This window comes from Manis pentadactyla, chromosome 3 (genome assembly GCF_030020395.1).
Source record: "Manis pentadactyla isolate mManPen7 chromosome 3, mManPen7.hap1, whole genome shotgun sequence".
In the NCBI taxonomy this organism is placed as follows: Eukaryota; Metazoa; Chordata; class Mammalia; order Pholidota; family Manidae; genus Manis; species Manis pentadactyla.
This window is the reverse complement of record NC_080021.1, coordinates 153,645,519-153,659,731: the sequence shown is the minus strand read 5'-3', so window position 1 is coordinate 153,659,731 and position 14,213 is coordinate 153,645,519. Positions and strand designations below refer to the sequence as shown.

Genomic DNA, 14,213 nt, shown 5'->3' with positions numbered 1-14,213 from the left:
GTCCTGTAAACAGGGCCTGCCTGACACGTGAGGCTCTAAAGGTGAATTAAATTATCAGAGGTGCTACTTCAAATCCAGGTGGACAGAGCAAAAGCACACATTCTCCCTCCTCCTTTTCTTTTTCTCATGACTGAAACGTATTATTTGCTGTCCGAAAGGAATTTCAAGGGTTAAGCCTTTTCATTTTGACGATGTAACAGTAAGATCACTAAATCTTTAAAAAAAACTACCCCAGTCCTATCCGGTCCTCACAGTTGATAGAAAAATGGCTCTTTTTTTTTTTTTTTTTGGCTATTGACAGCTAAGAGCATCACTTAGAGCCTCACACACATTGGCAGAGAGATGACAATTTACTGCTGATGCTGAGGGGCAGACTGGGGAGTAAGTGTGCTCTGGTTAAGCACAGCATCTTGGAAACATTTCATCTTTACAGTAAAAACCATTATCCTAAGTAAGTATGCAAACCTGAGGCGCAATCAGTGCTCCCACGCCTGACCTTGGCAAGCATCATTCCCACTGCAGTTTTTAGCATTCTGGCTGCTCTCCTTCCCACATGCATGCGGTCAGTGGTTTCCAAACTATGAGGCCAGTATCAAGCCCACAGGTCCTGAACTCTTCAGGTTTCATTGTCAAGGTGTAAATCCACTTACCAATTACGGTTCTTCAGCTAAGTAGCACAGCCTCTGGTTGCCCTACTTTTTACATTTTTATTCCTATGTATGTGATGTAAGGCAAACGGAAGTGTGCGTGCTGAATCCATACACAAACACTCACGAAATGAAAATGAAAAGCTTAGAACATTTATCTTACCATACACAGTTAAAAGAGCAGGCATTTTCTATAGATGGTTTTTTTCAAGAAAAAACAGCTTTTTCAAGAAAACAGCAACAATGAGATGGCCCCTTGTCTCATGAGCGATCCCTGAGTAATGGTTCCAATTTTTTTATAGTTTTAATGTGAGGCAAAAATCCCCCCATGAATATTGTTTTTAAAGTCAAACAGCACTCTAGGCTTGTGGCAAAAACCCAGGCCTCCTGTACTCCTCCCCACCGCGTGGTCCTACTCCCAAATCTTGCAGCTTTTCTTCTGGTATTTACTTCTACATTCATTAATAGTCTGCTTACACTGCCTTGCCTTGCTTTTTCAATCTTAGACATTATTTCTCGGCTCCTACTATAAAAGACCAGGCTTTACCTTTTTTATACCACACCTTCCCTTACCCTCTCAATATTACAATGTTTGCTTTATCAATATGTGGTGCTTGTATTCTGAAGACTATGCATAGGCTCTTCTCTGCCAAGACACACACATTACATTATTACATTTCTTGCCTGTATAACAACTGTTTTTAGTGAGGTAAATAACTGAGTTGTTTTTCCATTTGCTTACTTTTCTGCATACTAATCAATAATTTATGCCAAACTCTCCTAAAACAATGGAAGATTCTTTTCAGGACACACATCAGGAAATCTCTCATTTCCACCCTTTCTGGAAACCTCCCGCTGGGGGCCCCTCAGGCTCCTGTCCACACAGGAGTGGCAGCGGCCTTGGCCTTCCACACCACGGTCATCTGGGACTCCCTTCCTCATGGCCCTGGGGAGTCCCTTGTCTCTCTCCCATCTATGATCCCTGTTCCCTGATCTCTCATTTTCTTTCCTGAGTTTTGCTCCAATTTGGGGGAGCAGTCCTCTTGTAGCTTCTTGAGAAAGGGTACACAGGAGGTAAATTTTCTGGGACCCAGTACATCCGCAAATATCTTTATTCCACTTTCACACTTACTGGAAAGCAAACTGGGTGTAGGCCTCCAGTTTCCAGAGAAGTCCAACATCACTGTGATTCCTGAACATTTCTGTTTTTTCTCTCTCCAAAAGCCTGTAGGATCTCCTCATTCTCCCTTTTGTTCTGAAATTTCTGTGGGTCTTTTTTTTATTTCATTGTCCCAGATACCCAGTGGAATCTTTTCATCAGGAAACGCTTATGTTCTTTGATTCTAAGAAAGAGTCTTTCATAATTTCTCCATTTTATTCTATGTGCCTTCTACTTTCCATCCTTTTGCCTTTAATTGTTGTACTTTTTAAAAGATTTCCTCAACTTTGTCTTCTAACTTTCATACTGAAGGATTTTCAAAATTAAAATTTCAAATTTCTGCTGTCACATTTTCTGGTTAAGGAAAAAACTTTTTTTGGAATGTTCTTTTTTAAAATGGCATCCTAATTTAATCACTTGCTGATTTTCTCCTACTGTTTTGAGAATACTGATAAGTGTCTTGCTGTTATATCCTGCTCTGAGCCCTGCCTTTATTTCTCCAAAATCCGTTTTCCATTTGCTTTTTGGGTGTGTCTTCGTGTTAGAGATGTTCTTCAAACGTCCAGTGACCCTTGGATGTCCACTCATATTTAATGGCAGGTCCCCAAAAGGCCCGTCGGAAGACCTATGAGTGGCAGTGAACTTCACTATGAGGTGATCAAGGGGGGGCTGCAGGTGTCAGGCTGGGAAACCCCAAACCTGAGTATCTAGTTATCTTCTCAGGAATACTCTGATCTCCTGCTGGGGGCTGCGGACAGTGGGTTCTTGGCCTCACAGCCAAGAATTCTAAGGCATTCTCAGAGTCTCACTGCTGCGTAGGCCTGAGGTTCTATAAGGCACCTCGTTCCCATTTTTGGCTATGGCTAGTATGCTCCGTTCCAGTGCTTCTCTGGGTCTCCCTTTCCTTCCAGAAACCTCCCATCTTCTGTGGGGACAGGGAGAGGAGTGCTAGCCTGGTATCATGGGCTGGAGAAGGGATCTGGAAAGTACAATCTCCTGTTACAGACTTTCAGACAATCCTCTTCTTGTTCAGCTATATTCCTGCCATCTGAGATACCTGGTGCCTCAAATTCCTGTCTTTCGTGGGGGTCACGGCACAATTCCTCACAGACATTTGGCAGAGTAGAGAAACCAGAAACCTCATCAGTGTATTAGTTAGAATCGATCAGGCTATGCTGTGTTAACAAACCACCCCCAACCCCCAGGCTTAAAACAACAAAGGCTGGTGCCCTGTCCCACCACATGTCCCCAGGGTCAGCAGAGAGCCCTGCTCAACTCAGTCCCCTGGGCCTCGTGCAGATAGAGGCTCCGCAGTCTGGTGACAATGCATCTTAACATGAGGCTTCAGGGGAAGAAGCCTGCTCTGCTTCCACCACAGCCCTGTTCTCTACTCTGAAAGATTCTTTGGCTTCAGAGAGATCCGTAGGCTGTGGGACTTTTCAGAACTGGTCATTCATTAACAATATTTTTCAAGAAGGGGGATGGAAGATTGTTTTCAAACATATCTGGAAAAGAAAAGGACTTTACTAGAAGCAAAACACTTATAAGTATTTTTTAAATGTTCAGAAAAGTTATTTTCACTCCACGCTGAGCATCTAGTATGTGTTCAACCAGTTCTTGCCAATGAGACTCCTACCTTCTCGCTCTGTACAACTCACCAGCTGACAAATGCAAGTTTGCTCCAAGTGAAGAGAAAAATACTGAAGCTCTGAGGGAATTAAAGGTAGGGTTAAAAGCAGATTTAGCTATCAGCAGTTATCCCTGGCAAGTAATAATACAGGTGATTTTTATTTCCTTCTCTTTGCTTCACCGTACTTTCCAATCATGCCATTTTGAGACTGCACTGATTTGTAATAAGAATTTCAGGGCCAGATCTCTGCCCTTTTCCAGTCTGACCATAAGTAGGCAGCCAGTGTTGTTAAAACCATGCCTGTGGCTAATAAAAGATTTAGTTGTCTCAAGGCCACAGATATTACATGAAGAGGCTGCCTACATGGTATTTTTTTCCCCTTTAAATCAGTGATTCTTAATCTTTGAATTGTGAAGATTCAAATCTTAAGAACTGTGATTTGAATTGTGGGGAAAATTTATAAAACAAAGCAAAACACAACAAAAACAGATCCCGGGGCCCTATCTTAGGTATTCTCAACTGGAAAAGAAAGGCAGTCATTCATATTTTTAACAAGTACCTTCCAGACAGACTTCAGACCACCCTTTTAATAGTGCTTTTCCATTTTCTACAACAGTGGACATGGAATGAGCATTCAGTAAATATTTTTTGTACTGAGGTAGACATCAACAAACTGTATATATTTATATTTTTCCTCCATAATACCATCAAAGAAATGCAGGTCTTCCCTATAAATATGGCATGAAATGCCAGAGGAAATACAACCAATGATAAGGCTTAAAAATGGTGGAATATTTTAAAGTGGAGGTTTTTGGTTTTGCTTTGTATTAACTGTTCATCACCCAGTAAGCCCTACTCACCAACTTCCTAGCATCTGGGTGAATTTACGACTGTATGGGTTTCTAAAGCATCATCAAATATCCTATAATTAATTCTATTTTTTGGATGAAACATCATACAAGAGGACTAAGCTGTGTTCCTAATTCAAATGAATAAAAGCTAACCCCTGCCTGACCCTAGTGGAGGCTGTGCTGTGGCTGTGAGGCTGCGGGGACAACGTGGTCAAGTTGGTCATTTCGAGGAGCTGGTGTATGTAAGAATGCTGAAGGAGGCAGCCAGCATTTGGACCTAATGCCTCTGCCACTTCTCTGATGGCTTCCCAAGTTTCTAAAAGGATGTAGATCCTGGCCTCTTGCCAGCTCCCTTTGACTACCTGCTCCATTTCCACTACATCTGCAAAACTCCCTTCCTCCTAGCCGGGAGGAACCTGGTGACAGCTGGAGGTCACAGAGACTTCTACACAGGAGTGCACCTGTTTTTAACGGCATGATGTGAAGCCTGGAATACAGACACAGAGCGTCAGGGACTAAATAGCCCAATGCTGCCCCCTAGCTGAGGAGGATGCCGATGCTTTCCCTACCGGTTTCCAACCTTTCCTTAAAGGTACCAGCGATTTAATCAGCTAACAGCGTATGTTGTCTGTTACTAAAAGAGGAGGTGAATGATACCTCTGACCTACACAGATGTTACGTATAAGTAAAATGAATAGCTTTAAATAACGGTTTCTCAGTCCAAAAGATATAATGAGAAGTAGCCTGGTGCAACCACAGAATGCAAAATTAAATGAAATTGAATTTAACCTCTTGACCCTTCTTTTACTCCAAGCTCCCATTTTAAATGAAAGTGCTTCAGAATTATTCAAGAGAATGGAAAAGTGAGAGCTGGAGGAGAAGGAGACTCTTTAGGGCCAGGAAGTGGGGGCAAAGGTTAGTCTTCTTCATTTGGTTTGAATAGATTGTGACACCCACACTTGCCATATTATCAAATTTCTTGGGTATTTCAAAAATGGAAAATAAAATGTCAACAGGGGCAGCAATAGCTTTCTGTAGTCCTTCACAAGGAAGCACAATTCCATTTAAAATAAAATTTGTGCCTTTTATGAAGTGAGAAGGATGCCCTGCTACCACCAGAAATGAAAATTAAGCATGTACTTGAAAGCCACTGTGAGCATGGGTGAAAGAACTGCAGAAACCCCTGGCAGAAAATAGCTTGGAAAGATTTCGTTGATTCCTCCAGAGATGACACTGTCCATCCCAAACCTTTAAGAGATTGATTTAAGGCAGTGGTTCTCAAACTGTGGTCCTGGGACCTGTAGCGCCAGCACCACCTGGCATCTTGCTGGCAGCAGTGTTGAATTTCACCTGAGCCCTGTGATTCTGGAAAACAGCAAAGTTTAAGGAAACCACCCCTCTGTGCTTCTGTGTTCCAGAAACAGCTTACTGCTAGGACACCCCCTCCCTATATAGGTAAGACTCAGAAGTGCCCCCCTTGTTTACCTCTGACAAGGCCAGACACAGACCCTCCAAATTCCAGTTCTTTGCCTGACAAGTGATTGGCTAAACTTCTGATTAATTAGAACAAAATATTTGTTAACCACCTTTGGTTAAACTTCTTCCCATAGATCCCTGTAGTTTGGCCAGCCCTCCTCAGCTGCCCCTCTGGAGTACAGGCTGCTCTCAGGTAAAAACAGCCTCTCATCTGCAATTCATTCAAGCCATGCTTTCATCCTCCGTTCTCACACCTGGTCTTTCTAGCCTTGTTTATGCCCCTATAAAAGAACCCCCTTTGTTGCCTAACCCTAGAGACGCTGGCAGATTTTTCTTGAGAGAGGTTCTCCTATTGCAATGCTCCCTCTTCTTATTAAAGTAACTCTCTCTCCTTTGCCAGAATCCTTCCCAATAAAGTCTCTCCTTACTCAGTCCTGGACTTGTTTTTTATTTGACATTAGAAATATAAGTTCTCAGGTCCCACACCAGACCTTCTAAGTGTGAAACTAGAGGGTGGAGGGTGGTGCACCCAGTGATCGATTTCTGAACAACTCTTTAGGAGCAGTTTGGGAACTCCCGGTTTACAGCAATCCTTGTAAGGCTCTGATAGACGCATTCAGCACTCTTACTCCCTCCCACCTGCGTTCCACTCATGGGCACTTAAGCACCAGCTGTTTCCGAGGCTTACGGTGGACACGTTATAAGCCTCTCCACAGTCCATTTATCTCATCAAGTCATTTCCCAATGACAAACAAGGCCACACAGCACCCGTCCTGCTCCGGCTGCGCGTGGAGCAGAGCCCGCACGAACCCGCACATACTCACATCCCCATCCACCGGCCTCTGGTCCTCACAGTCCCTGGTGGGGCTAATATCCTGGCGCATGACCCAGATGGGCTCTTTGGGCTCGTCGGGGGTGTAAGGCGAACGGATGGTCCTGGTTTTCACCTCCTCGATGGCCTCCTTGATGTCCTTGATGGCCAGAGAGATGGCATCCCTCTTCTCCTTGCTGTACCGCTGCACCACCTCGCCTCCCGTGGGGCCTGCAGCCCTTTGCTGCCCCGCCGGCGCCTGCAGCCCGGGGCTGTCGGGGCGGCCCCCGCCAGGAGAAGGGACATGCTCCAGGTCCTGCTCAGCCTCGGGCATGTCCTCGGCCGCCTTGTCGAGGCTCTGCGAGCTCATGCTCTGCTTGACCTCGGCCACGATCTGGTCGATGTCCTCCTCCTGCTCGTAGCTGTCCATGCGCGGGTAGGGAGCGAATTCTGCCTCCTTCTCGGGGCTGTCGGACTCGCCGTCGGAGCGCTCATCGTAGTGGTGCAGCCGCGCGCCCAGGGCCTCCTGGCGGTAGGCGGCGGCCTCGTCGCGCTCCTGCTCGTACAGCCGCAGGCCGTCGCGCGCGTCCAGCTCGGGCGCGTCCCCGATTTCCTCGTACACGTGCTCCTGGAGGCCTCCGTAGTCGGCGTACGGCTCGGCATAGGGCTCGTCCTCGCCCCGGTGGAAGAGCCGGTGCGTGTAGACGTAGCCCGAGTAAGCCGCGTTCATGGCCTCCTCGTGCTCCAGCGAGTGGAAGTGCAGGTGGTTGGGCAGGGCGCGGCGGTGCGTGGCCTCGGCGTGCTCGGCCTCCGCCTGCTCCGTGTACTCCTCGGCCTCGGGCCGGTACTGCACTGCGTACGCGCTCTCGTCCTCTGGGTCCTGCGCGCGCTCCGCGTCGTAGCCGTCGCGGGCCGCGGCGATCACGTCGCCCTCGGCCGTGTCGGTGTGATTGTGGAAACCGCTCTCGGTGCTGGCTGAGCGCGCCAGGCACTCCCCGCGCTCCTCCTCCTCCTGCGGTCCGGGCTGGGTGCGGAGGTCCTCGACGGCGCGGCCGCGCAGGGGCCGGCCCGCATAGTGGTGCTGCTGTTCCTCTTCCACCTCGGGGTGCTCCAGGTCAGCCTCCACCGACTCGTTCACCTCCCCGCCTGCCACCTCGTCGGTCACCTCCACCTCCGCGGACGCCGCCAAGTGGTTCATGGTGGGCGTCGGGACGGCTGGGGGAGAGGCTGGGCCGGCTCACTGCGCTCTCATTTTGCTCCACCCGGCTGGAAAAACAGGAAGGGAAGGGACTGTTAACGTGGTTCAGACTGTAGTCATGGGCTGAGAATCAAGATAACCATAAAAACAGTTGCTATTGATCTCTCTGAATCTGGGTCAGTTAAAAAATGATTGCAAATTTAAGCACAATCTTGACAGCACATATCATTTTCTTCGTAGCACGGATCGTATTTTGTAATTACGTATCTACTTGTTATTGCTTACTGGCTTTCTGCTTTCTCCACCCCTCAGACTGAGAGCTTCCTGAGCGTTTTGTTCTCCACCAGGCTTACTATTCAGGTTCCATTTCTGATGCGTATGAACAAAGAGTACTACTAAATTGAATGGGCCAATTGACACATTTTCCATTTGCTCAGGGATAAATCTTTCTCTATTAAACTAGGATCCTAGATACTTCAAGGAGCCGTTCTTTAAAAAAATTTCAAGGAAAAAAAATCTCGGAATGTTTTGAAGCCATTGCTGTCAATACCAATATACGGCCATTCTGAGGAAGGCTATCCACCACCAGTAGGCTCTCCTCTCTCGTTCCTGGCTCTTAGCTCTGACAAATGACTTAACCTTCTGGACCTCCACTATGGGACTGAACTCATTTCCTACAGCAGGATGTTAGCAGCTCAGCTATTGCACAGGGAAGAAAAGACCCCATGGTCAAATAAGTTTGGGAAATGCTGACTTAGAGTGACTTGTCATTGTGATACGCAAGAGGAAGAAAAGACAAGATGCAGGGTTTCCCAAACTTGTTTGACTAGGAAACACTTTTTCTCCTAGAGGCCAGTGTTCCAACAAACATGCTTTTAGAAACACTGACTAACTCACTTCCCCCATACACCCTGGATGTAAAATTCTATGACTGTGTGAATTGCCATTATAGCCCGAATGGATAATATTGCTAATTAAAAAAATATATGGGTAGGTTTCTTTACCTATTTCCAGAGGAACTTGTAGTTAAAAGGATAGATTTGGTTTCAACTTCTCAATTCTTCTTATCACAAAATAGCTTTACAGCGTAATTTTGTGGCCAGGGTATGGAAATACAAAGAATGTAAAGAACCACAAAAACAGACAGATCCCTGTGATTTTAAGACACCGGTGATGAATGGATTCAACAATATGTGTAAACTTATTTTTATAGTGTTGCTTTGAAGAGCCCATGTTACAGATGGACAAAATGGAAGGGACGTAAACTCTTTAACAGAAGTTTCAGGAGGACCAGAGACATCTGTTGACCCTTATATTGGAATGCATTATATTCTACTCAATTCCTCACAACAGTAGCAATTTCCTTCAAGTGCTACGGCAATCTTGGTAGTGAAGGAGAGCATTTATGGTCCACCAAGTCCTCACTCAAGCAGAACTATCATCCCGCCTCCACTGCAACCCCCCCACCGCCCATTCTTTGATGGATTCTCCCTTGACTGACATACAGTAGAAGAAAACAATTATGATTATTAGAGATGATCAATCATTATTGCTTCCCTACTTGAAAAATTGTGGCCTTCCCTCATTCACTCCTGAGAACAGTAACTGTGGGCTAGGTATATGGAAGTTTTCCAAAAGCAAGTATGAGTCTCCAATTCAATCTTTGATGAATGGTAAATTCTCTGAACAGAAGAGGCAAGTATTGGTGCTAGGGCCCTGTGGTTAAGTGGCCTCCAGTGGATGATAGAAAATACAAAACAGATACTCGGTTCAATACACTACATGGACAAGAACAGTCTCCCCATATCTTTATAGGGACTCTCTGGAAAAGACAGATTAAAAACTACATTAATGTACAAATCTATGTCTGATGAACAGAAAGCATGTCTTCACTGGGAGGTGTACTGAACATACAGGATACTTTTCCAGGACTATCACCCTACGGTATGGCAGCGGTGTGTGGTCAGCGTTAGAACTACAATAATCATCCAAAAGCTTTTCCATTTTCACTTTCCTGGTGAAAATCTATTAATACACATAAAAGAAATTTTAGTTTGTTCTGGGTTAAAATTGCATTTGACCAGCAAATTGTGCCCTCTCATAGAGCACTTACTGATTGTGGGTAAAATGGCAATATTTCCAGAATCTCTAGCCTGGCTTTAGTGCATCTCCATATCAACAGGTGTTTCCAAGGGGTGGGGAGAAGTAGCCATCTCCATATCAATGGATAATTACGTGGGTGAGTGAGGGCTTATCTGGACTGGAGAGGTTGTGGGGACGATTCGCTCACTTCGGCTGCAGCAGGAGAGAGGAGACACGGGACGACTCCTTGTAAGCAATAAATGGGTTTTAAACTTTATTTCTCCCTTTGACTGATTTCGGTTTCAAAAGTATTTTGCCCCAGGATTTCCCCTCCGCAGAGTTACACTGATATAAAGGAAATAGGATTCCCATGCATGTACATACACTAAATCATGGTAGTACAAGAAACCTATTTTGGGGGGGAAAATACTATTCAAATAATGTTGTGTGGCACAGTGGAGCTTTCTGTTCATTGAGTGCATTCTTCCCAGACCCCTACCCCTAGCCTCAGGGGAGTTCCTGAGGCTATTATATATAATATATATATATTAAAGGCTATATATATAATAAAACCCCTATTCCTGCATGGAGTGTTTACATTTCATTCACTCTCATGGCTTCAAGTACATAGTTTGGGTCATGGTATTGGCAACATGTTAACTACTAACAGACATTGATTTGAGGGATTTCCCTAGAACAAAGGAAAGAATAACTTCTACCAATGAAGCTACTGCTGGTGGTCAGGTCCTTTGGTAACACTTGAGAGGATTATTCCCTATACCCTGGCAACTTTGGGGGTAGTATTTATTAAAAAATACTGAGTTTGTTTCTAAAGAATCCTAGGTTATTGTTGGGAATATATATTGGTGCAACTTTTTTTGAAAAGCAATTTGGCAAGATGAATTAAAATCTTCAAAAGGTAAAGTAACTCTGCCCTGGTAATTTTACTTACAGAAATCTAAAGGAAAAAACTCAGAAGTGGAGGAAGAGTTTCCTTACAGTAGTTGCTTAAAAAGACAGATTCTAAATACTCAGTATTAAGTGCTAAGATTTATTAAGTACATGGCATCGTGTTGCGATCCAGGAAGATGTGGGGCTTTCCCTGCTGTGGAGCACCACCGGAATTCCCACAGCACACAGCTCCACCTGCCAGAGCTGAACAAGCCATGCCTCCTCACCCTCACTCCCTGGCCCAGCTCCCAAACCTGGCACCCTTCCTGTAGTTCCTGTAGGGCTGAGTGGTCACCCAGCATCAAATCCAGGAATCATTTCTGACTCTTCCTCTCACCTCCTTCCCTAAACTGATAACCGAGTCCTTTATCTTAAAAACTCTCACATATTCACTGCCACTGTCTCATTTGGGTCCAAATCACCTACACATTTGTTCCTTGACTAATTTCCCAACTTCCTCCAGTCCATCCTCCCCACTGCTGGCCTGATGATCTTTCCAAAATATACGTTTGAATCCCATGATCCTGTTTCTCAAACTGTTCAATGAATCTCCTCTACTGCATAGTACGAATCTTAGCTAACGAAATACCAGGCAGTACTGGGCTTTTTCTACATGACTCACACTAGCTGATGGACAGAGAACTCTTCTACTCTCTTCAGAGAATTATCAGCTCTTCTAAAATGGAAAAATGGAGGCCCAGTGGGGGAGGTGACTGCCCCAGGTCCCCCAGCTGGTAAGCAATGGAATTGGCAGAGCTGGTGTCTGACCCCCACTTCAGCTCTAGGCTCTGGGCTCTTGAGTTGTATCCTCTGCAAACCAGTGCAGGGCCACAGTGCTCCTTCAGTGCCACTGCCACAATTCACCTGCGCCCTGTGTTTTACCAACCCTACCACTGGCCCTAACTGCTTTCCCAATTCTCAGCAAATTTCTCACCTGTCACTTTTCTTTGGTGAACTTTGTCTTCCCCAGAGGAAGTTCATACTTGATGAATGGCTATTATGAGCCGGCCTCCACGCAATGTTCTAGGCATGGGAGCAGAGAGGAGACCAAGTCAGACAGGCTCCTTGCTCTCATGGAGCCCCCATTCTAGTGCATGGAGTGGAGAGTGAAGGGAACAGATGATGATTACATCAAAAAACAGACATCCATTCATGATAAAAACTCTCAACAAAATGGGTATAGAGGGCAAGTACCTCAACATAATAAAGGCCATATATGATAAACCCACAGCCAACATCATACTGAACAGCGAGAAGCTGAAAGCTTTTCCTCTATGATCGGGAACAAGACAGGGATGCCCACTCTCCCCACTGTTATTCAACATAGTACTGGAGGTCCTAGCCACGGCAATCAGACAAAACAAAGAAATACAAGGAATCCAGATTGGTAAAGAAGAAGTCAAACTGTCACTATTTGCAGATGACATGATATTGTACATAAAAAACCCTAAAGACTCCACTCCGAACCTACTAGAGCTAATATCAGAATTCAGCAAAGTTGCAGGATACAAAATTAACACACAGAAATCTGTGGCTTTCCTATACACTAACAATAAACTAATAGAAAGAGAAATCAGGAAGACAATTCCATTCACAATAGCATCAAAAAGAATAAACTACCTAGGAATAAACCTAACCAAGGAAGTGAAAGACCTATACCCTGAAAACTATAAGACACTCTTAAGAGAAATTAAAGAGGTCACTAACAAATGGAAACTCATCCCATGCTCCTGGCTAGGAAGAATTAATATCGTCAAAATGGCCATCCTGCCCAAAGCAATATACAGATTCGATGCAATCCCTCTCAAACTACCAACCACATTCTTCAGTGAACTGGAACAAATAGTTCAAAAATTCATATGGAAACACCAAAGACCCTGAATAGCTAAAGCAATCCTGAGAAGGAAGAATAAAGTGGGGGGGATCTCACTCCCCAACTTCAAGCTCTACTACAAAGCCACAGTAATCAAGACAATTTGGTACTGGCACAAGAACAGAGCCACAGACCAATGGAACAGAATAGAGACTCCAAACATTAACCCAAACATATATGGTCAACTAATATTCGATAAAGGGGCCATGGACATACAATGGGGAAATGACAGTCTCTTCAACAGATGGTGCTGGCAAAACTGGACAGCTACATGTAAGAGAATGAAACTGGATCACTGTCTAACCACATACACAAAAGTAAATTCGAAATGGATCAAAGACTTGAATGTAAGTCATGAAACCATAAAACTCTTAGAAAAAAACAGGCAAAAATCTCTTAGACATAAACATGAGTGACCTCTTCTTGAACATATCTCCCTGGGCAAGGGAAACAAAAGCAAAAATGAACAAATGGGACTATATCAAGCTGAAAAGCTTCTGTACAGCAAAGGACACCATCAATAGAACAAAAAGGTATCCTACAGTATGGGAGAATATATTCATAAATGACAGATCCGATAAAGGGTTGACATCCAAAATATATAAAGAGCTCACACACCTCAATAAACAAAAAGCAAATAATCCAATTAAAAAATGGGCAGAGGAGCTGAATAGACAGTTTTGTAAAGAAGAAATTCAGATGGCCAACAGACACATAAAAAGATGCCCCAAATCGCTTGGCATCAGAGAAATGCAAATTAAAACCACAAAGAGATATCATCTCACACCAGTAAGGATGGCTACCATCCAAAAGACAAACAACAACAAATGTTGGCAAGGTTGTGGAGAAAGGGGAACCCTCCTACACTGCTGGTGGGAATGTAAATTAGTTTAACCATTGTGGAAAGCAGTATGGAGGTTCCTCAAAATGCTCAAAATAGAAATACCATTTGACCCAGGAATTCCACTTCTAGGAATTTACCCTAAGAATGCAGCACTCCAGTTTGAAAAAGACAGATGCACCCCTATGTTTATCACTGCACTATTTACAATAGCCAAGATATGGAAGCAACCTAAATGTCCATCAGTAGATGAATGGATAAAGAAGATGTGGTACATATACACAATGGAATATTACTCAGCCATAAGAAGAAAACAGATCCTACCATTTGCAACAACATGGATGGAGCTAGAGGGTATTATGCTCAGTGAAATAAGCCAGGCAGAGAAAGACAAGTACCAAATGATTTCACTCATATGTGGAGTATAAGAACAAAAGAAAACTGAAGGAACAAAACAGCAGCAGAAGCACAGAACCCAAGAATGGACTAACAGTTACCAAAGGGAAAGGGACTTTGGAGGACGGGTGGGAAGGGAGGGATAAGGGTGAGAAAAAAGAAAGGGGGAAATTATGATTAACATGTATAGTGTGTGTGGGGGTACGGGGAGGGCTGTGCAACACAGAGAAGACAAGTAGTAATTTTACAGCATCTTACTATGTTGATGGACAGTGACTGTGAATGGGTATTTGGGGGG

The 14,213-nt window shown here is 44.5% G+C and overlaps 1 protein-coding gene across 5 annotated transcripts in view; it reads right to left on the bottom strand.

The window, feature by feature from the left end:
- The window catches only part of APBA1 (amyloid beta precursor protein binding family A member 1), a 212,669-nt gene that overhangs the window by 59,696 nt on the left and 138,760 nt on the right, over positions 1-14,213 (bottom strand). For all 5 annotated transcript variants that reach the window (XM_057498589.1, XM_036920200.2, XM_057498590.1 and 2 more), the window contains one exon: positions 6,588-7,840. In XM_057498589.1, coding sequence (XP_057354572.1) covers positions 6,588-7,772 — 1,185 coding nt within the window. In that variant the 5' untranslated portion in view covers positions 7,773-7,840. The remainder of the gene's footprint in view (positions 1-6,587; positions 7,841-14,213) is intronic.